The sequence below is a fragment of the Hippopotamus amphibius genome, chromosome X (assembly GCF_030028045.1).
Source record: "Hippopotamus amphibius kiboko isolate mHipAmp2 chromosome X, mHipAmp2.hap2, whole genome shotgun sequence".
NCBI lineage: Eukaryota > Metazoa > Chordata > Mammalia > Artiodactyla > Hippopotamidae > Hippopotamus > Hippopotamus amphibius.
Window position 1 is genome coordinate 112805033 of NC_080203.1, and position 24955 is coordinate 112829987.

Sequence of the window (24955 nt, forward strand, 5' to 3'; positions counted from 1 at the left end):
CAACTTTGCCCTTCACAGCCTATGAAACACATAAGTTTATCTGTTGATATGGCGATAGAGTTTGGCCAGAATTAAACAGGAACTAACCTTAAAAAGAAAGAAAAACAATGCTGCAAGAAAAGAAGAGAGGCACAGGAGGTAAAATTAATCTCACTTGCCAATTTTGCAATAGTTCTTTTTTTACTATGCATTGACACCTCTTTCTTTAGCCTTGAGAGCTACCTGAGGTTTTCTGATGAAACATCTCTATGTCATGAAAATATTCAGTTCATCATTTCTAAAGTCTCTCCAAACACTCCCTGCAGAGCATCACTGTGTCACATCCACATAAATAGAATAAAAAGATTAAACAATCATTTTATCATACCACAGCCCTATTATTGTGATATTCTGTCTTATAAGTACCTCAGCCTCAATTTGTCCAAGCTAAACTAACCTTTCCCTCCTAAACCCGCCCTTGTATCTAATTGAAAGACATCACCATCCACCAAGTTGGCAAATACTTTTTATTGTGTCTCCACTTGCCCTGATCACCCTCATTCTAATCAGTCAGGAAGTTCTGTTAATTAAAACATTTGAGTGTCTCTTGAATTTATCAATTTCTCTTTACCCTCACTGCTAAAATTGTAGTTCAGATCACAACCATCTCTCACTAAGATTTCTGCAACATTCTTTATCAAGATGCCTGGCTTGCTTTCCTTCTCTGTTCTCCACACAATTCTAATACAGATAAGATACTGCCATGTTCATCCTTTCAAGTTTACTTAGTTTACATGAATTTTATGACCTTAGTACTTACTTTTCTTTACAGCCATGGTCCCTTTTCCTCTTGCCCCCTTGCCACCTTCCCACACACACATCCATAATTCCAACTATATTTCAAGATACAACTTAATCATTATTTTCTCCGGGAAGACTTTCCTGATATATCTACACTGTCTTGTGTGCCCTATTAGATACTTACATTATAGGTGTTTAACTGTCTCCCTTTCAAGGCTGAAGATTCAAGAGAGACTAAGGGTGAGCCTTCTTAGCATTTACCTTCGAGTCACCAGCAAATTTCCTGGCTCATATTAGGCACTCAATACTCACTGCATACTTGAAATAACTTCATTTAACGTTCATAAATATCAGTTTCAATTTAAAATGTCTAATCATTGACAGTGTGTTGGTTTGCATTTAAACACTCCCACAATTAATTTTGTTAGTTGAACATGAAATGCATTCTCTGGTATTTTCAGCTCTTGTATGCTACAACTTAGGGGCCCACATATTTGCAGTTTTATTTCCCAGGTCTAATCTCAAAAGTCTCATTATTATTCTAATCACCTCACAAAGAAAACTGAGGAGTTATGTGACTTACCTAAGTGACACACAGGCAATGCAAAATAAATCCAGGACTGATCCTCTGAATATTCTGAGGCCGGCATGCTTGCTGAGCTCCTGAGTGTGCTCTTTAACATTCATGGGAGAAAATGTATTTTGCACAACTCTTACACCTTTGAAGATGAATGTTAGTTTTGTTTATAAGAGATAGGTAAATATCTTCAAATATAAAATGGCTCTAGATTAGAAACATCTAGCAAAATTTAGGAATTTTGAAAAGTGATTTAGTAACTAAAGAAAATATACAGGAGTTAGGAAACCACTTTGGTGATCAAAACATCATTGCAAGAAATTTTACAACTCAGTGTACTTACCCCTGAGGAAAGTAGGTGTCCTGATCCTAGCGTTCTCAGCAGTTTAAAGTCCTTTTGTTTAAGTAATAACCCATGAAAAGGTTGAGACTGCACAGAGTGGCTCTGCTCTGGACTCAGGCTGAAACTGAAACCAGGCAACTTGACCTATTTTCACAAGGAAAGCAATTAGCAACAAGGGTATTGAAAAAGGGCAAGATTACATGGAGCACCGTGGGCTCCTGGGGAGGACTTCTCTTATACAGCACTCACCATCTCACTCCAAATGCCCCTTAGACCAGCCCCTCCTCCAAAGCTTCCTGGGCAAGGGAGCCAATCCTCAGGTCCCTTTCTCTGAGGTTTTCCTTTGATGCCTTCATCTCAGATAGTGCCTGGGCCAGGGATGTGGGGAGAGGGACTGCCTGTCTGTAATGCAGTTTTCTCAGGTCTCTAAACAGCTCACCCTTTTGTTATTTCAGGACAGGTCCAAGCCTTGATAAATTTGCATTTAACACCTAGGCACTCAGCTAACAACAACAAAAAGGCTTCAGTTTCTTGCACCCATTCCCTTAAAAGGGAGTGAAGTTTGTTAAGGAACCCTTTTGTGTTGTTCAGGTATAAGATTTGTAAATGAACCAACATGTTTAAGTAATAACTTCACCAGGCATCGGTTTAAGTATTTTATATCTGTTACTTCTTTTAATCTCCTAACAACCAAATGAGGTAGGTAATGGTTCCACTTTAGAGATGCAGAAATTGAGGCCCAGACATAGTAGGTATCTTACCTATGTCACATGACCTGGCAGAACCTCGATTTCAACTTGAGGTATCTATTTTTGTGTTTGTACCCTTAACCACCAGGTCAGCTTCCTCTCACTTACAGACTGGATATAACTGCATATATGGGTGAAATATAAACATGGATGCAGATGTAGATACAGATGAATATACCTATATGTCACTATATCTATACTTATCTTTTGAATATAAAATAAATAGTAAATTACATCATTGTACATTTTCCAATGTGCTCCTTTATTTTCTCTGTGAGTTTTCTTCTTTCAGTACTTTGTTTCACTAACTAGGTTTCTTCCTTTCTTTCCTTGAACTATTTTCTGCGTGGGGATAATTGCTTCTTGTACCATAAGCAACTGACACTTCCCTGAAATAACTGAAAAGACCTGAGGGACGGATTTATAGTCAGAGGCCTTAGGTGTTAAAATTCCCTTGGGACTTCAATTGAACCTGCACATTGGGGCCCTAGGGAATGGATATGTCTTATCATTTTTCTTTGCTTTCCTTTGCTGATTATTCTTAATAAATGGCAAAGACTCCTGTAAGTATGTGCCCAGAGCAACTTCAAGAATATTAAAAAAAAAAAAAAAAAAAAGCATATTCCTCCTCTCGTTTTTCCATTGTTGAATTAAAGTGAAACACAATCACATAACATGGTGAATGGATACTCAGGCATGAATAGTTTTAGCATAATGGAGGATTTCTTTAAAGATATTTAGAATTGCTATACATTAGAATGATATTTCTCTTTGAGATATACAACTAGAGTTAGTTGTTGTGAAGAGAGAAAATGCAAGCCAAAAGAAAGTCAAATGAACAATCTGTTACAAAAGAGATCATAAATGCCAATGCCATGGTAAGGTCAGGTATGTGTGGCCTGAAGAAGACTGGCATTTACTTTCAGATGAAAGAAAGCAATTCAGCATATGTGAACCTCGTTCCCGCCTCTGCCACTGAACAGAGAATAGTAAGAAATTAAGATAGAAAGGCTTATTTGAGAGAAAAGGCAAGAAGAACGTGTCCCGTTGGTACAAGCTGAATGATATTAGAAAATATTGCATATGAAGGTTACCTCTTAACCTGGAGTTCTTTAAAATTAAAGCAAAAGGAATAGCTGCTCAGGCTAACACAGCCATTTAAGTAATCTAATTCTAGCTGCCAACGGCATGTGTTTGTGTGGGAGAGAGGAGAGAGGTATCAGTTAGATAATCTCAAAGAGAAAATTTTAAAAGGGGCTCTCCATATACAACTGCATTAAAAGAGATGTAACTGGAGAAATTAATGGCAGGCTCCATAATGTAACTAGTACAAAGAATGATCCTATTGAATAATGAAAAAGACAAATGGCTATAAAACCTATGTTTACAAAAACCTTTTAAGAGTCCAAAGTAGAAAGAAATACAGAAAGAAAAAAAAAGATATATGGAAAGGAAAAAAAAAAGGGCAAAAAGTAAAAGGAGCAAGATATGGCTAAAGGGGAAACTAGTGCTTTTATTGGAGCTTAAACACAATCAAAGGCATGAGAAAAACAGGATAATTAAATTCAAAGTTAGTTTATCTCTCTTTAAAGCAAAAATAATAAATAGCATAAGAATGTTTCTATTTGGAAGGCAAATACTTTAAGGGAGAGATACGACCAAGTAGAAGCACTAGATATCTAATTGTTCTCTGTGATTTCCATTAAAGAGAAAAAGAGGGGGGTGAGGGATCGGAAGGGGGCTATAGAGACATATATTTGCTTGTCCCAAAACTCTTAGGATTCTAACCCGATGATTGTATACCACAGACACATAATATAGCTTCAGTATCTATTTAAAGAAAAGAAGAAAGGAATGGTGACCTGCTGTGTAGCAAAGAGCACAGATTCTTGAGTCTGACTACTGGGGTTCAAGTCCAAACTCTTGAGTGTTTACTTACTCGCTATGAAACCTCATTGTCCTCATGCAGAAGGAAGTTTAGGAAAGAACTTGAAAAAATTTGGTTAATGAAACCAGATACTAAAGTAACCGATATTAATAAAATAAGGAGGGACTTTATTTTTATAATGAAATATTTCCACCTAGAATTGAACACTGTTCAGTATAATAGATAGAGATAGAGATAGATAGAATGGATGGATGGATAGATAGAGATTTATATATAAATATAAGTATAAATATAAATATATATATTTATATATAAATCATTATCCACCATCCATCTCTTGCTGCAGGTACAACTATCTATTTATAATTGAGAGACAGCAAGTCTAGAGATTGAGTGCAAGCCATTTGTGACCTTGAAGAAATTACTTACTTTTTATGTACCTGGTTTCTGTATCAGTAAAGTGAAACTAATAACGATATCCACCTCATGAGGAGTAAGTGAGAGCATCTGTGGAGTACTTAGAGTGGTATCTGCCACACAGCAAACATTAGCAATTGTTAAGAGCTAATGAATAAATCTTAATATTGTGTGTCTGCTATGTACCAGGCTCTTTTCTAGACCCTGGAAACATAGCAGTGAACATCACAAACATTTTTGCCCTTGTTTTAGGGTAATCAATGTTACTGTTAGTTATGAATGTGATTCTTGTTTTGAGAGTCTGTTTGGCTGTTTTAAGATGGGAAACACTTGAACACATTTAATTGAAGGGGAAAAAGAAATTATTCCTAGACAGAGCTTAAAGATTGAAATCACAGAATAATTTATGGCATAAGAGGTTTCAGGAAGCCAGAAAAGGGCATGATATGTAAAGTACAGGTTAAGAGGTTATTCTTGAAGAAAAGAAGGCTCACTCCCCTTTCTGAAATGGAAGGGGGAGAGGTAGAGATTGCTAAACATAATATAAAGTTGTTTAAAGATGGAAGGTGAGCCTTGGGTTGGTGTCTATTCTCTCGGTGAAGTATTAGATGAAATCTTTTGCTGAAAGGTAATTGCGGTGGAATGGAAGAGCTGACAAGAAAATGTTGATAGTTAGACTATCAAATGTAGAAAAGAGGGGGCTTCCTAGGTGGCGCAGTGGTTAAAAATCTGTCTGCCAAAGCAGGGGACACAGGTTCAATCCCTGCTCCAGGAGGATCCTACATGCCATGGAGCAACTAAGCCCGTGCGCCACAGCTATTGAGCCTGTGCTTTAGAGCCCATGTGCTACAACTACTGAAGCCCATGCACCTAGAGCCCGTGCTCCGCAGCAAGAGAAGCCACCGCAATGAGGAGCCCGCGCACCACAATGAAGAGTAGCTCCCACTCACCGCAACTAAAGAAAGCCCATGTGCAGCAACGAAGACCCAATGCAGCCAATAAATAAATAAATAAATAAATAATTTTAAAAAATGTAGAAAAGAGGGAGAATTGACTGTGACCTTCTAGGAGGGCTAAAATATAAACCCACTGACAGGCAATGACATCTCAATGAAGATTCATTTAATGAGGAGTTTTCTTTCAAATGTTATCCATGTCTCTGTGGCACATAGAAAGACTGATCTTTACACATTCTTTCATGTGACCATTCATCAAATATTCACTGAATGCCTATTGGTCTTCTAGGCAATGCAATACAGAGGAGAATAAGACTGGCCAGGACCCATATTGGCCTTTGGTGGGGTTGGGGAGTAGAGTGGATATAGAATAAGGTAATAAAAGTAAAGAAATGATGTGGTAACTCTAGACTGTGAAAGTGCTACTGAGAAACTAAAATAGGGCAAAGTTAGAGAGCATTAAAGGAGAAAGGGATGCTTTTCTTATAAGCAACTATAAAGAAAAGCTTGATATTGTTCTGAATGATGTTATCGTGTAATTCAAAAATACATTCCTACACCACCATGCCAGTTCTCCTGCCTAAGATAGTGATAGCAGACCACTTAGCAGTAACAAAATACAAAAAGTTATTTTTCAGGAGGAATGAACCAGATCGTCACACTTCAAGTAGTAGTACACCCAAGACCAATATTAATCAAAGTGTTTAAGATTTTCCCTTACTTATTATGAAAACAGTCGTTTCTGTTTCTGACTCAATCCAATTATCACATCAAAAATCAAAAATCAAATATATTATATTCAAGGCACACCTTTAAATGTTAGTAGAATTAAGGCAACAATTGTTCAGTTGAAATTAACTGCTGCTTAAAAAATGAAGATTTTTATTTTATGATATAAATACATAGTGCTATACTGAAGAAATGAAGATGATTACTATTGCTAAGCGAGAATTGAGCAGTTTTTTAAAAAAAATAAAATAAAAATTGAGCAGTTTTTAACTCCAAATTATGCTCATTGCCATTACTTATATAACATGGTTGAAGGGTACTTAGTAAGTTGACAGCTAATGTTATTCCTGGAGATCTAGGTAGAAACAGGAAATAGTATGGTCTATCAGGATAGAGACAAAGAGGAGATCCATGACTTATGGAATTTAAAACAAAACTCGAAAAGAGTCTAAAAGTAACTATTGAAACAGAAGAAAAAGAGGAGAGTTTGGCACTGACAGTCAAAGTCTAAAATTTACATGAGACCAAGAGAGCAACATTTCCCCTTTATTTTTTCCCTCCTTTAAATCCATGCTGTATGAGCAAAAGATTTTAGAGCTTCCAAGGAAGCCAAGCACGTAATGGAGAATGTGCTACTGCAAATAGAAACTGCCTGTGGATCCAAGAAAATATTTAAAGTGGTTCTTACCTCTGAGCATTGGGAAGATAATAGCTGCTATTCGTGCAATGCACATACAATATCCACACATTCTAACATTCTATAAATAGGGTGATCATACCCATCCCTCTTTGCCCGTTAAAGTTCTGAGTTATATCTGTTTTATCCAAGCTTGTGGAAGATTGCATTAATGTCCCCAATTCTTCATCCTTCCCTTTACCCACATCCTTTGCTTTGCAATTTTGCTATGATCCCCACTCTAGGTGGGGCATACTTTCCCATCCCCTAACTCTAAGCTTGGCTATGGACTTGCTTTGGACAAGACATGACCCAAACATAAGCTTGAAATGGGCTGGAAATTTTAATTTTAATATTAGAAAATTAGGGTTCTTTCAATACCTAATCACTGATGGAAAAGCTATAGTTTCTACCTGAGCTTTAACGCAGAGTTGGGGAAGGAATGTTTGACAGAACACAGAGGAAAACATCTGGCTTACTCAATAAAATAAATTTTTCATGCAAATAAAAGCCTAAATGTGAAAATATTGCTTCCTTTTTCACCCTCAATAAGAAGAAAACTATCCAAAAGAATGGGATTAGGGTAGCAGGGGAAATGCCAGATGTATCTTGTAAATTAGAAATATCTCCTGTTAAAATTACCAATCAGTTCCATAAGAGGACAGGAAACAAATTTCAAATTCAGTGTTTTGTTCCCAGAGCTTGATATAGGGCCTATGTATAGGGGTTGTTATATAATAATGTGAGGAATAAATAAATGGATTATTGGAAGTCATCCTAGAAACAGTGTATTTATTTATGTATTTATTCAATAAATTATTGTTGAGAAACTACTATGTATCCTGCCCTATGGCAGGTGCTAGGCACACAGCAGTGAGAAAAATAAACAGATAAACCACAGCCCTCATATAGCTGATAGTCTAGTTGCCAAAAACAAAAACAAAAAACCAAAAAACGATAAATGAAGTACAAACAGTCAGATGATGCTAAGTGCTATGGAGAAAAGGTACATCAAAGAAAATAGAGGGATAATTTGGGATGGAAGCTCTCTGCAATTTTAAAGAGGTGGTTAAGGTCAGTAGCCTGCTTTTCTCCATCCTGAATCCCCTGAGGGTGCACAGTTGGGGGTGGCTACAGTGGCTGCTGGCTTAATGGCTGCAACATCCCTTGTTTACTGACACAGCAGGTGACATTCTTCATCCACATTATAAACATCTGCTATAACAATTTAGGCATAGCCTAAGAGAAAGCATTGCATGTTGGGAACAGTAAAGTGGAGTCAAAACTATACAAGCCTACTTTCAAATACTAGCGTCATCACTTACTGCAGAGGTTTGAACCAAATATTTGATTCAGTTTTAGAGTTTCAGGTTTTTTTCCTCTCTAATATGGTAGTAATAATACCTTCCTCAGGCTGTTATTGTATGAGGATTAAATAAAAAATAAATAATGCCTATAAAAGGGACTTAGCTCCTAGAATATGGCATTTGTTTATTCACATTACCTTGCTCTCTGTAAAACAACAGAACACCAAAAAAATAATAATCTTAAATGGGTAGAACTACTGAAGCAGAAAAGGGCATTGTTCTACTTTCCAAACCAAATAAGACAGGAACTGAAAGAATCTGCTGCAGAAATAGCAATAAGAAATTTCAGGCTTGAGGCTCTTTTAGACTGTAAAGAGATTCTAGTTAACCTAATTAAGATAAAGGGACCTTAATTGGCCTAAGGGAAACTCCTTGTGATAAAATTGTGAGAACACATAGATTTGTGCTGAATGCCTCTCAGAGAATGGAACCTGAGGGCATATTCAGACAGTTGACAGTATTATAATTGATTCTGATAGAAACTTTAATATAACCACAGCAGAGAAAAAAATTGGACCATTAGCATGCATATCATTATTGTTATTATATATTTGCATATTCTCTTTTATTGAAATAAGACAGGAGTTTTTAACTAGTACACATGTAAATTTTTGTATTAGTCATTTATGAGTTATGTTTAAGTATTATTTATAATTGGTAAATGTTTCTAAACCATCAGTATCCTGGCATTGATTTGAATTTTGTCATGAAATGATTGTCATTTGCATTCAATTCCCCAAGAGCCCTGGCTGCACTGTCCCAGGGAATATTGTACTATAATCTCCTGGAGGCTACATTGCAAGAGAGTTGTGTGGAAGAGTTTTCCTGTGCTCTACTTGAGAATTGTCGCACATCTCCAATGCCATGTAAAATGAAGTGATTGTTACAAATAGGACTCTTCAAGTCCAAATGTGCTTAATGTGGCCCAGTTCTCAGTTTCTCCTTTGCAATAACAGGGTTAATGTTTGGGAAAAAACATATTTTTAAGAAAACTGCAGAAGTTGCTGCTACATCAAAAATCAACTTGGTTACTGTTAAAATTATATTTAACAGAGTTGCCATATACAAGCTTCTATTTTTCCATTGGCTATACACAGATGTGGATCTAAAGGAGGAAGTGCGTGACTTTCATCTTCTCTTGATAATTTTATGTTGATTACAAATTATATAGATGGAAGGAATGTAAAATAAAGTGTAATGAAGGCCAAGAAAAGCAGGGGATAGCATAGTTCAATGGCTGAGAAAACCAATTTTGCAATCAGAAAGATGTGTTCAGAGTTCCGCAGCTTATTAGCCATATGATCTTTGGCAGTTTAGTTCTCTAAGTTTGTTTCCTGATCTTAAAAGGACACTTAGTACCCCTATTTCACTAGGTTATGTTAAAATTAAGTAAGAAAATATATAAACATTGTCACAGTGTCTTGAATATAACAAGTACTAAAGTATTATATTTGGTCGATTATATTATTACCTTTCTTTATAATAATAAGCAAAGTATCAGTACTTAGTTATTGTGGTTGTTATTATTACCATAATTATTAAGAAAAAAAAATAAAACAATTGATCTATGGTGTTCAATACTAACTCTTGGCTAATTCCAACTCAGTTTCCCTCTGGCCCACTCCTTCCCTAAAAATAAGGTGTGGTTATAGAACTGGAAAAATTTGAGGAAAAATTTTCCCGGTTGTGCTAAAAGATAGAACTTTAGGCTGAGCTGAACAGAGTAAAGGAGTTGCCAACTCCCTCTTGGAACAATATCCTCTCCCAAGGATGGGTAAGTGAGTGGTACTGACATTGGCTAAGCCTTTTGGAGAAGGCCAACCTACAGACCTCTAATCATTGGTAGTGGTCTACACTTCACTTGTTCCTGCTTCTTTGGGGGGGGGGCAGGGTTTGGGGGGGAAGTGTCTTTTTTTGACACACAGCATTAGGTGTTGACTTGATCAGGACATGGTGATTAAGCTTTCTTTTGTCTAAAGTCTTAAGTCTCCATCCCCACACACCTGATGAGTGAAAATGTTTCTAGGGGACAAAACCTTTTATGGAAAGAATAGTGCCCTTTGGTCGCATTCCTAAGCCTTCATTGGTAGGCGTAGTGGCATCTCACCTTAAGTACAGAACGTTTGTTTTGGGTAGAATCCCAGGGGAATCATAAGAATCTTGACATAATGGAGGATTTCCTAGACAACCGTGAGCAGGCTCAGAGGCTCACTTCTTCAATCCACGTTAAGGAAGCGTTATAGAGGCGCAACAGGGAAGGAGGGGAGCAAGGGATGGAAGTGAGTAGTGGGACTCCGGGGGAACCCTACTGACCTGAGGAGCCGCCAGAGTCCCTGTGGCCACCATTTACCTGCCATGTTCTATTATGATTTTCCCGACCAGCCACCTCAGCCACCATCGCTGCCGCCACAGCGTCAGCCGCCATTGATTCAGTGCATGCGCGAAGCAGGGACCCACCCCGAGACCAGGGCTGGGGTGATGAGGCCAGGGGTAGCCATGGCGGACAAACAGTGCCGTGTGAAAGTCTACATCAAGACTGATGACCAACAATGGGACAATCTAGGCACAGGGCATATCTCATTCACTTACGTGGACCGCCTTGAGGGCATATCTCTGATCATTAGATCTGAGTACAATGGCTCACTGATCTTGGAGTCTAGGATAGATCCAGACATGCCCTATCAGAAACAACAAGAGAGGGTAATTGTTTGGCCTGAAGCTCAGAGCCATAGTCTAGCGTTAGGTTTCCAGGACACGGCAAGTTGTGAAGAGATCTGGAAAGATATTTGCCGGATTCAAGGTAAAGACCAATCCGTCGAAATCACACAAGACCTCTCGGATGAATCAGAAGAGGAACCATGTGATGACTTGTCAGAAACAGGTGAAGTTCTTGACCTGCCAAACTGTGAACTCGGTAAACTTGGACAGATTGCTGACTTAATTACCTCGGTTCTCAACTCACCTATGCGTAAGGAAAGGCTGGCTCTGGTCTTGGAAAATGAAGACTATATTAAAAAACTACTGCAGTTGTTCCACACTTGTGAGAACCTAGAAGATACTGAAAGCTTATACCATTTGCATGAAATTATTAAAGGAATCTTAGTCCTCAACAAGACATTTCTGTTTGAGATCCTCTTTTCTGATGAGTGTATCATGGATGTGGTGGGATGCCTTGAATATGACCCTGGTTTGGCTGAGCCAAGAAGGCATAGGGAATTCTTAACCCAACATGCAAAGTTCAAGGAAGTTATACCAATAACAGACTGTAAACTTCGGCAAAAAATACATCAGACATACAGGATACAGTACATTCACGACATCCTTTGGCCTATATCACCCAAGTTTGAAGAGAATTTTCTTGCTACTCTTAAAACTTTTATTTTTTTTAACAAGGTTGAAATAGTCAACATGCTGCAGGAAGATGACAAGTTTTTGGCTGAAGTTTTGGCACAGTTAAGGGATAAGACCACAGATGATGATAAACGACGTGAACTGGTATTTTTTTTCAAGGAATTCTGTGCATTTTCTCAGACGTTAGAGCCTCCAAGCAGGGATGCACTATTCAAAATACTGACACAATTGGGAATTCTTCCTGCTCTTAAAATTGTAATGAGCATGGATGATTTGCAAATAAGGTCAGCTGCTACTGATATATTTGCTTATCTAGTAGACTGTAGTCCATCCATAATCCGAGGATTTATACTGGAAGAAGCTCAGCAAAATGAAGATGGCAAACTTTTCATTAATTTAGTAATTGAACAAATGATCTATGATACTGACCCTGACCTAGGAGGTGCCGTTAATTTAATGGAACTGCTTCGTGCTCTACTTGATCCAGACAACATGCTAGTAACACCTAATAGATGTGAAAGAAGTGAATTTCTAAATTTCTTCTATAAACATTGTATGCATAACTTCATAGCACCACTTTTGTCAACTACTTCAGAAGATATATGTAAAGAGGATAATATAGTTGGACCTGACAAAAACAACAAAAATCACCTCAATAATTACAGAACAGCAGAGCTGCTTGCCTTAATTTTAGAGCTGCTCACATTTTGTGTGCAACATCACACATATTACATAAAAAACTATATTTTCAGCAAAGACTTGCTAAGAAGAGTTTTGGTCGTGATGGATTCAAAGCACACTTTCCTGATCTTGTGTGCTCTTCGCTTTATGAGAAGGATGATTGGCCTTAAAGATGAACTTTATAATCATTACATTATCAAGGGAAATCTTTTTGAGCCGGTTGTAAATGCTCTTCTGGATAATGGAACTCGGTACAATATGTTGAATTCAGCTGTTATTGAGCTGTTTGAATACATAAGAGTGGAAAATATCAAGTCTCTTGTTGCACATATAGTTGAAAAATTTTATGAAACACTTAAGTCAATTGAATATGTTCAGACGTTCAAAGGATTGAAGATTAAATATGAACAAGAGAAAGACTGGCAGAATCAAATACAGACGTATTTGCATGCTATACTGTGTAGTGAAGTATTTTGCAGAGGTGCCAGTGTCTTGGAGGAGAAGGAAGAAATGAGTGTTGAAGAAAATACAGAGGATGGAGAAGCAGTTATGCCACCATTGGAAAGTGATTTTCAAGATGATTATGATAAATTTGTGGAGACTAAAAAAGCAAAAGAAAATGAAGACAAGGTAGATCTTCCCCCCAAAACATCTTTTGGTGGCTTCAAATTTACTTCATCCGATTCTGCTGGTGCTGCTAATGGAGCGAGTAACCCAAACAGTGGTAGCAGGGTTCGCTTAGTGGATTATTCAGATGATGAAGAAGATGAAGGTGAATCACCCCCCCAGGAAAAGACCACATCTTAGCTCGTAAAGTCTTAATGGAAAACCCTCAACATTACTTAAACCCTACATTACTAAAATTCTGTAGACATCAAAACGTTACTAAAACTCTGTAACATTAGCTGAAAAGTCTGAATCCAAAGTTTTCTCGTGTAAACTTACAAGTATTCAATCAGTAGCAAAGATGCTCTGTGTTATCATCTATTTAATTCTGTAAAAACCAAACTTTCCAGAATCTTAAAAAAAGAAGAAAAAAAAAAAACCTAACCAAAACCTGAGTGATAACTTCTTAGCAAGAAAAAAAGTCTTAGTTTGGGGGGAGGAAACAGGTTGATAATCTAATGTTAATGTAGTTCTGTTTCAGGGGTATGTATTAGAAACAACTGTTAACAGTGCAGCTCCAAAGCTTATAACATTTGCACAGTGATTCTGGCTATGGTTTTCTTTTTTCAGTTGCTTTCTTTGAAATAAAAATTTATGTTTATGTTTATGTGGAAAACAAAGTCAACTGTAATAAAAAAATAAAGTTAAGCTATTCACATTTCTGTGAAGATTTGACAAAAATTCAGCCTTATGAGTAATTGGAAGAAAGTAACTTTTGGTGTGTATTTACATGAATAAAAAAGGAAGCTGGATTCAAAATGTGCTGTTGTTAGTGTAATTTTTTGTTCGTTTAGATGAGATGCGAAGAATCGGTCCAATAGTATTCTAAAAGAGTGTTCTGTAAGACCTTGTGAGTGGGTAGCAAAGAATGCTTTCCACTACCTACATTGTGAAAGATACTTGAAAGTCATTTCCTGATTCATTATTAAAGTTGTGTCTCCAGAGCAGCAAGTGAGACTAACATACAAAAAATAGTGCTGAATGAAGTGGCACTTAGTATCTAGAAACCATTTTGGACAGTTTGTTAAGAATAAGTTGCTTAAGTGTCAAATTACGCTCACGGTACATGAAGTTTTTTTCTATAAACAAACGGGTGTAATATGAAAGGTGCTTTATTAAGAAGTGAATGCAAGTGAATTTCTAATAATAAGTTGTAACAAAGGTTTTATTTTTAGAAGAGGAAGTTAATTGGGTCCATTTTTCTTGGAATTGCTTAAATTGAAGCAGTTTCTCCTATTTGAAGATTTTAGAGTTAATTTTAAATATAACCATAGTTTGAACAAGACGAACTGTGTAGATATGAAGCATAGTTTTGCAGAAGACAGATATTTATCTTGTATTAAAAATACCACTGTACTTGTTTTGTACCATTTGCTGATATTTATGCTGAACTATACAATTCAGGAATTAAAAAGTGACCCTGTAATTCCAAAAATAAAAGAGACCATTTTAAATGTACCAATGGGAAACACATCTTATGCAAAACTGAGATATTGTGCTAGAGCTACAAAAAGAGTATATTCCTGAACCAACAAATAATCATTTCATCATCAAATATAATGTCTGCTAAAGTGTGGACATGACCTCAGGAGATATAATCAGACATTGCTGAGGATGTGACACAGCAGGGAAACTGCATTTTCACATCTCTCAAGCCAGGCTAGTTAAATTAAATATTGTAACGGGATGAATCATGTTGTGAGTGCATGTCGAAAAAAAGGCAGTTTGTTTGAAGAGCATTTCATGTTTTCACTCTGACTAGACTGTCATGGGGAATGTTATCCATAGTACACACTTTTACATGCATACACAGAGTTTTGTTTGAAAAATATGTATTTAACTCTTTGTTTTGGTGGGAGTAGCTCCAGTTCCTTAGCAGAACAAATATTTACAACCAACCAGAGAATAACAATTCTTTGGTGCTCTCTATGCTTATTCCCTTCCCTTCAGCTAGTTTCAATCAACCATAAAAATTGGACACTAGGAGGGAAAAAAAAATGAATATTTGCATTTCTTGCTGTATTGTCTGCAGTGAGTGTGTAAGGAAAGACAAGGGAGGGCATAACGGTAATGGGAAGTTAATAAAAAATAAAAACAAAGAAAAAAGAAGAAGAAAGGAAAAAAAAAAGAAAAAAGAAAAAAGGACAGGCATTCTCATGAGCTGTGTAACCTCCGTGAGCCCTTTTCTAGTCTCAGCAACTTAATGTTAGGGAAACAACATGACAAGCAAAATGGGGCAAAGGCAAATTGCCCATCAGATGGCATAACCTACTATTAAGGGGACAGTTAAGAGGGCAACAGAACAAAGAAGAGCCATCCTTACTGTCTGCACACTGAGTGAAAAATTGACCAAAATGTTCAGTCTTTTTAGATAGTGTGTGTGAGAAGATACCATGTCAAAAATGTTTACTTTCATCTTTAAGTTGTTTAGTAGTCATTTTAAAAGGCCCCTTAAGTGGATTATTTATGAAAAGAAGAAACCGTTTGAAATGGCCTTGTGCTTACAACAAAACTCGGGTGAGCATTTTTGAAGAGGTGCCCTGGATTTGTCAAGGTTTCAGCTTCAAATACATGACTTCCAGTCATCTTTATGGCTTAGTGACTTTCTAAACACACCAACAAAGGGAGGGTGATATAACAGATAAAGCAAAAGCTTCATATTTAGACAGCCCTTGATGACAGTGCAGGCTCTGATGCTTACCAGTTCCATGACCTTAGACGATTTACTTATTTTCTCCTTTATCCACAATCTCTCCATCTTGTCTTAAAAATTAGAAACTATGTATAAATTACCCAGAACATATTTAGCACTCAATAAATAAGTTTCAAAACTTATCATCATCAGGAGCAGTACAATCATTTCGAAGAAGATGGAGGATAAAGCCAGGTATAAGCACTTATATCACAGGTTATGCTCCTAAATCAATAATCCTATATTCTGGATCAAATAGCAACATGATACATTAAAAACGAATGAGTTCAGTTCTGATTGGCAGACAAGTCTATGTATATGCATCATGCCTTGCTGAGACACAACTGAAATAAAAAGCATAAAAGTAGACAGAAAAATAAACCTTCATAGCAATGAAGATGCTTGGGTGGAGTGGTGTCTGAGGTATTAACCAAGGAGTGAGAGATGTCAGGAGTGAAGTGTAGAATTGAGATTAGAAAAGCGGGGTCGGGGGGGGGATGGGGGGACGGGCTTCCCTGTGGTCCAGTGGTTGAGAATCCATCTTGCAATGCAGGGGATGCCGGTTCGATCCCTGGTTGGAGAATTGGGATCCTGCATCCTGCATGCTGTGGGGCAACTAGGCCCGCGAGCCACAACTAGAGAGAAGCCCACATGCGGCAACGAAAGATGCCTTGTGCCGCAACTGAAACCCACCACAGCCAAAAAATAAATAAATGTTAAAAAAAAAAAAAGAAGAAGAAAAAGAAAGAAAGAAAACTAGGAGGGAAGGTTGGGAGAGTATTGAAGATTTGTAAAAGTGGCAAGAGTCACTGGGCACTGTTCCCCTTGTCCCATCCCAGGAAGCAGGGCAGGCAACTAGAATGTGTCCCTAGATAACAGCCCGAATGTCCTTGCCCTAAAGCAGTTGGGATAACAGGCAAAGCTGAGGGCCCTGTTATGGATGTTGTTGCCTCAGAGTTAAGCCCTTCCTCTTTGGGGTGTTGGAGGACCCAGGATGCTGCAAGTTTACCACCCTAAGGAGAGAGACTTGTTAATGCCTGGCTTCCACCCAAGAGATGCAATCTCAAGAGCACAAATGGAGCCCCTGGAAAGAAAGTCTTTACAACTGCCAGGCCTGTCAGGTGGTCCCAACACCAGTCAGGGAACACAGGTTGAGAATGCTAGCTGGTCAGCCTTAAAGTTTCCAGTTCAGTTACAAAAACAGCCTAGTCCTTGTTTTGGAGGGTTTGCTCAGTGTAGGCAACCCAATTTTCTTGCTTATCCATGCCACCAGCATGGTGGCATGACCTTAGTCCACCCCATGGAATGACTGAGATTAGGGGTAGGATGACATCCAGAAGGGTGTGTGTGCTCATCCGCTGCTTCTCCTGATAGGTCTCTCAGTAAGGTTAAGGGAAAAGGTGGTCAGAGCTACCTAACTGGGGATGGCAGACCCAGCAGTCACTTAAACTGAAAGTGCCTTCAAGAGTTTGAGAGAGCTGCACCACCAGAATGTTTTCCTTGGGGAGGAAGTCTCCAGAGGCAGTTCTGAAATAGAGCGGTCATTAATGCCCCTTCCTCCCCTGTGCAACCCTGGGTGCTGGGTTGTTGCTCTTCCTCGACCTCCCCAATACCTGAGTGTCCCTTTCTGGTAACTATAACATTGCCCCTTTTTCCAGTCATTTCCTACTCTCACCCAAACTTTTCATCGAGAAGAATCAGATGTGAGAGGCACAGGACATTTGTATAAAATCAGAATTAAATTTGAATCTCGTGGGTCTCATTTTTGCCCGGCTGCCACCATGGCTATACCAGCCAGGCTGGTCTGCAGAAAGAAATATGCATCATGCCCAGGAATGGTGAGGATAGAACCTTACGTTTTCAAAAGAGGCCTATATAATTTCCCATCCCTTTAGTCACGATTTAATGACCAAATTGCCTTACTCTGATGTAGGGCTTCTCAACCTTACCACTGTTGACATTTGGGGCCAGATAATTCATGGCTGTAGGAGGCTTTCCTGTGAATTGCAGAATATTTAGCAGCATTCCTGACATCTACCCAGTAGATGCCAGCAGCACACCCTCAGCTGTGACAACCAAAAATGTATCCACAAGATGCTAAGTAGCCTTCAAGGGGGCAAAACCACCCTTGACTATGAACCTCTAGTTAAAAGATATATGGAGCTTGATTCAAGGGCTTCCCTTACTTTGTGGATATTGGGTCCACATCCACTAGGCTGAGTCACCTTCTCTTTTTACCCTATACCTGAAAGAGCCCAGTACATACAAGGGTCAGGTGCATAACACACTTTCATAGAAAGCGAATGGACTTTGCTTGGAATTACAGAGATCCCAGTTCTGCTTTTCATTACAAGTGTAATCATAACATCTTATTTGACACCTCTAATCTCAGTTTTCTTATCTGTAATGTATGGCTAACCAAACTCTTATGGCTGGATTGTGTCCCCCAGAATTCATACGTTGAAGTTCTAACTCCCAGTACCTCATATGGGACTATATTTGGAGATTGGGTCTTCAAAGAGATAATTAAGTTAAAATGTGGCCATTAGGGTGGACCCAAGTCCAATATAACCAAGTCTTTAAAAGAAAGAAATTTGGACACAAACCTACGTACAGAGGGAAGACCATGTGAAGACACAAGGAAAAGATGGCCATCTATAAGCCAAGGAGCTAGGCTTCAGAAGAAACCAACTCTGCTGACACCTTGATCTTAGACTTCTAGCTTCCAGAATTGTGGGAAAACAAATTTCTGTTGTTCAAGCCATCCAGCCTGTGGTACTTTGTAATGGCAGCCTTAGCAAACTGATACAAATATCTAATAGGAAGAAGTTTTCAAAAATGAAAGAATACATGCCTTAAGAATATCACAGAGTTATGATAAAGAATTTGAAAATGAGATATGACAATAGCTATTCTTTATTGAGTATGTATTATATGTAAAGCATACCTTCTTAGGCAATTTACCTACATTATTTCTAATTTCACAATGAACCTGCAGGTTGATGTGATGGTGAGGAGACAGCACTTTATAGAGAAGGAGAATGACTGAGTGAACTAAAGGGCCCTAGCCACTGCACTCTGCAACCATTGCCCCTCCTTCTCCCAGGCCACACTTCCTAGGGGTTGCCTCCAGCCAGTGGTTAGCATGGTGTGGGTACTAAAGCAGGCTAGTTCCTGGAAGAAGAGAAACTCCTGTGACTGGAGACTCTAACTTCAGGACTTTCTGAAGGCCTTCCTGAACATTCTTTAAACTGTATGGTGATCTAGGATGTTGCCATCATTCTCTCTCTCCTTCACTTGGCGTCAGAGTGTGTCATGATCTGACAGCTCTTCCAATATCCTCCAGCTTGCTCTCCATTGCCTCTCATTAGCTTTTCCCCTAAGAAGATTCTTGCATGCTAAGTCATCTCATGCTGACTGCTTCTTGGAGAACCTGGACTCTATTTTACAGGAGAAACAGAGGCACACAGAAGTATGTTCCCAGAGTTGCATAACTAGTACTAGTGAGACTGTATTCGGTTATGTTTGTCTAACTCCACAGACTGATTCTCCTACATATAATGTGTCTTGAAGTATATGGTGAAAGTACTTTAACCATTAAAGCCATTACATCCACCTACCATATAATATATGTTTATTAATAATAAAGTAGAAATCTGAAATCGATAGCTCATGTCTTTGAACAATCTATGCACATGAGTAGTAACAATATCCCTCTTTCTGCTTTACCTTCCAAAAGTCATGTTAAGCTAACACTGCTTGAATTCTCCTCCACAAAACACAATACTGTGCAAACCACTGTCATCACACTTACCACAGGAGTTGCAAAAGAGGTGACTAGTGAAATTTTCCCTCTTGCTTCAGAAGTCAAGAGAGATAAAATAGATAACTTGCACCGTGTGCTAAGCACCATGCTACTGAATACTTTATAATGGCTGGTAGGACACACTGACATAAACAGTGGCAGTCCATATCACCACCTCTCCTCATGCATTCGCCCATGCTAGAATTTAGTTGCTAGTCTGAGAAAACTGGTGGGCATAGGGACATACTTGATGTATTGAGATTAAATTTCATCCCCATTGAAGAATGGAGGCTAGAAATAGAAATTATGTCCAACTACATACAACTTGAAATTAAACCCCTTGCATTTCAGAGTGTGTAGACTGAGTTTCATAACCACTAGACTTGCATCAACTCATGTTCCTTTCTACCTTTCTGTTGGATTGTTTTCATGTTTGTTTCTCTTTTCCCCTTTATTGCTTCGCAAGGTATTTTTTCAATTCTAATCTGGTAATTAGTTACCTTTAAATTGTAACATGCACACTTTATTTTACAAAGACTAAATGTAATTAGTCTATCCTTCCCTGGAATACTTAAAGGAAATTACTTTATATGCATCATCTCTCTATAGTATTTCATGTGATTGCTGTTCTAATATATTTGACACTTTTAGCTGTTTTTACTAGAAGGTTTTTCATCTCCAAACTGTTGGAATCAGAAGCAAACCAACTTTGAGATACATTATTTCCTGCTTTCACTGCAATGACTAATGTAAACAATTATGCAGGTAGTATTTGGAGAACGCTGCAGAAAACTACTTCCGTTGGAGAGTTACTAGGGCAACCCTTTAGAAAAGGAGGACCAGGGCTTCCCAGGTGGTGCAGTGGTTAAGAATCCTCCTGCCAGTGCAGGGGACATGAGTTCGAGCCCTGGGCCAGGAACATCCCACATGCCGTGGAGCAACTAAGCCAGGGAGCCACTACTGAGGCCACATGCCACAACTACTGAAGCCTGTGCGCCTAGAGCCTGTGCTCCACAACAAGAGAAATCACCACAATGAGAAGCCCGCACACCACAACAAAGAGTAGCCCCCACTCCCCGCAACTAGAGAAAGCCTGTGTGCAGCAGTGAAGACCCAATGCAGCAAATAAGTAAATAAATTTCAAAAAAATTTAAGAAAAAAATGACACAGTGACATTTAAAAAAAAAAAAGAAAGAAAAGGAGGACCTTATGGGCTGAGGAGCCTGATAATCTACCCAATAATATTGGGTTGTTCCTGCTGTTCACATTAGGTACTTGAAATCTAAGATCTATCTTTACTACAGTTTCTCAGGAGCTCATCCTTATCAGTTTGATGAACATGAATTTGGTGTTCAATGGATTTTATATGAATATACTTATAACAAATTCAAATTATAGTTATGTGTGTATGTACATAAAATATATACTTTACTATGTTATATTAATAGACATTGATTCCTTGTCTTTTCCATTCTCCCTCCATTTCCTTGAGAATTATTCTAAATTTCCAATAGGAAATTCAACTTGCAATTCTTAGCCAAGCACTTTGAGTGAGATTGACCCTACCCCGTCACCAGCCCCAGGGATGTATTAGTGTATGTACTGCTTGACATTGCCACTGACACATGGATAGATATATAACAAAGACAAAGCAAATGAAATGCTTAAGTTCCAGGAATTCTACTCTCTTCTTCCATGGGATCTACTTGAGAAGATTCTCTTTGCTGCTGGATGCAAATGAGAAATGTGTCACTTTTGGAGCTGGTGGCAGCCATAATTTGAGAACAAGGGAAGAAACATACTGCAAAAGAAAGCAGCAGCAAAGAAACAAGGCAGATAATTGTATAGAGAGAAATCCATCCATAATATTAATCCCTAAATCAAGCTGCACCTGAAGCTTTACTTTTATTATTGAATAACCAGAGAAAATGTTTCCTTTGTAATTGAAGCTGACTTACATTGGGTTTTCTATTATTTGAAATATTCTGAGAATATTACAGGTGAATTCTGTTTAATCATCAAAGATAAAAATTAACTACAATGCTATTTTAACCACTTCAGGGCACAGACAGAGAAAAAGAATGTCCAAACACTTCAAAACTTGGATTGGAATTCTACTAGAAAAAACAAACAAACAAGGAGAGCCCCCAAAGAAAATTTTAATTCATATTGAAGCAAATTCCTAAATAAAATATCACCAATTGTAGCCTATCAGTACATCATGACTGTTTTTTTAGTGAGTAAGGAGAGTTTTTCATATTAATATTACAAATATGAAAAATGTTCATCTTACAGAATGCTAAAATAATTATAAAATTTAATACCCATTTCTGATAAAAAGTTAATACTTTCTTAACTGTGTATAGCATATATCCATAGAGCTGTTATGTAGCCAGTACGTACATAATGGTAAGGATTACTAGGTGGTGTAAAATTTGAGTGGTTTCTCTGTGCTCATTGATAGAGGTCAAAGTCTGTTGTGTAGATGCTGTAGTATGTTTTGAACTTCATTCCATTCTATGAACTGGTGTGTGTCTATTTGTGTGTGTTAATGTAAAATATGTTCTATATGTGTATATAAAAATCAGTCATATTTAATGGTGAATCTTTAGGGAAATATCTATTATAGTCAAGAGCAAGATAAAGATGCCAATTACTGATCATTATTTTACATTGAACTGTTGCTCCTAGCCTATCCAATTAGGTAGGAAAGAAAGAAAAGAGAGCTATAAATTTGGGGAAGAAGGAGGACATATTATCTTTTCCAGATATTATTATTGTATACTTTGAAGATCCAAAAGAATCTGAAAAACAAAAAGAGAATTCAGTAAGGGTGTTGATTATACAATTAGTAAATGACAACCAATAACTTTCCTTTATCCAACAATAAGCACAATAGCTACTTAAAATTAAATGCCTATAATAAATATAAGAAATGTGTAAAATCTATATGAATAAAGTATTAAAGTTTTTTAAGACACATTAAATCCTTTAATAAGATTTTTAATAAAAATCCTTTAATAATAACATGCCTTGATTTTGGACAGAAAGTTAGCATTGTGAGGAATTCCATTTTCCAAACATGAATTCATAAATGTAATATAGTTGAAGGAAAAGTACTATCAGGACTTTATTTTTTTAATATAAGATTATTCTGAAATCTTTCTAGAAATATTACTAGTTGAAAGTAACATGGATTTTTATGAAAAAGAATAATGTTAGACTTCTATTAGATATCAAAATATGTAAGTCCAATTTAATAAAGACCTTCCTGTATTGGTGCAGCAAGAAAGAAACATTTCAATGGGAAGAGTAAAATTTAGAGATATATTATGGGGTTTCTCATATGCTAAATATGGGGTAAGCTAAGTTATGCAAATGTGGTGTTGGTTCAGCAGTCTAGAGACTAATAGGAAAATGTGACTTTACCTCACATTACTTCTCTTATTAGAATAAATTTTACAGAAATACAATATTTCAAGAAAATAAATCACAAACCTACTAGTTTATTTTGTGAAGATTTTTACTAATCATAGATGGCAAAGCCTTCTTTTTCTTTTTTATAATGACAGAAAATACAAGTGGTGACACAGGGAAAGACATATTTGATGACACAAAAATATTCTGTAGTGGTGGGAAATAAGCCAAATATATCTTTTTCTATAGGTTGTATTTTCTTTTTTACAATGAAAGTAGAAAAACATAAATGACTAAATTTACTGGTATAAAAAGCATAAATTAGCAGTTCACAGCAAATGAAATACCAAAAAACAGTAAACATGTAATCATGTACTCTGTGGCAAGCTGAAAAAGATACCCCCCCCCCCCCATAAAGATATTTACATCTTAGTCCCTGGAACCTGTAAATGTTACTGTGTATAACATCTTTGCAGATGTGATTAAATTAAGAATTTGGGGATGGGAAGATTTTTGTGGATAATACAAGTTGGCCCTAAATGCAATCAGATGTATCCTTATAAGAGGAAGGCAGAGGGAGATTTGACACACACATACAGAGGAAAGACAATGTAAAGGCTGAGCAGAGAAAGATTCTAAGTCTTAGCCTTGAAAATTGGGATAGTGTGGCCACAAGCCAAGGAATGCCAGCAGTCACCAGAAGCTGGAAGAGGCAAGAAACAGATTCTCTCCTAGAGCCTCTGGAGAGAATGCAGACCTTCTGACATATTGATTTCCCCACATGATGCTGATTTTTGAACTTTTGTCCTCCAGAACTGTGAGAGAAATTTTTTTTGTTTGTTTTTCATTTACTTATTTATTTTGGCTGAGCCGCAGGGCATGTGGGATCTTAGTTCCCTGACTGGGGATCGAACCCGTGCCCCCTGCAGTGGAAAGATGGAGTCCTAACCACTGGATCACCAGGGAATTCCCTTTTTCTTGTTGTTTTAAGCTATTCAGTTTGTGGTAATTTGTTACAGCGGCCACTATAAACTAATCCATGCTCTAACAATTAAAAATATAAATTAGAATAACAATGAGATATTATTCTACACTTATGGCCAAAGATTTAAAATCTTGGTGAAGTATGATGATAGAAGAAAAGTGGGGTACCTTTATTCTATTCCCCTGCAATTTCAAAATATGCATAGAAATAAACACAAGCCTATTATTTTCTTGGAATTTTTCCTACTAACATATACAAAAACTGTGATGCAAATGTACCTTGATACTTATTGCATCATTGTTTTGAGTAATAAGTTCTGTAAGTAGCTTAAGTGTACATCACTGACTACAATTACACATTATATGCACATATGTGATATTATTTGAAATGAGGTTTTTTTCTGAAAGGTTTTTCTTTAATTGAAGTATAGGTGATTTACAATGTTGTGTTAGTTTGTGATGTACAACAAAGTGATTCAGTTATACATATATTCTTTTTCATATTCTTTTCCATTATGGTTTATTACAAGATGTTGAATATAGTTTCCTGTGCTATACAGTAAAAATGAAATGAGATTCTTTTGTCTCAGTTTCAGCTGAGGTCCTAACATTGGACAACAAAACAGTAGTTGCCAAAATGAGGCACTAGTCCATTTATGCAGTTCACATAAAGAAGTTGTATGAAAAAAGGTTTTGTGACCCATAGCCCACACTTGAGACTTTAAATTGAGGTAAGGTAAAGAGAATTTCTTTGGAGATGTTTGCAATAGGACTCTCATACTTCCTCTTATTTCATCATTACACTTATCTTTGGAAGGTGAGGACAAAGGTGCTTTTCATTGCTAGTCTAGTGAGAGGGGCTTTACTTAAGGAAACC

At 37.4% G+C, this 24955-nt stretch overlaps 1 protein-coding gene and 1 pseudogene across 1 annotated transcript; one reads left to right on the forward strand and one right to left on the reverse strand.

The window, feature by feature from the left end:
• The window catches only part of LOC130841567 (uncharacterized), a 164104-nt pseudogene extending 153197 nt beyond the window's left edge, over positions 1-10907 (reverse strand).
• A 71-nt stretch (positions 10908-10978) lies between these two features.
• LOC130841568 (serine/threonine-protein phosphatase 4 regulatory subunit 3B-like) lies at positions 10979-13413 on the forward strand. The gene is given in 2 exon segments (XM_057717684.1): positions 10979-13307; positions 13310-13413. Coding segments are annotated over 2 exon segments (2433 nt in total).
• The last annotated feature ends 11542 nt before the right edge of the window (positions 13414-24955 follow it).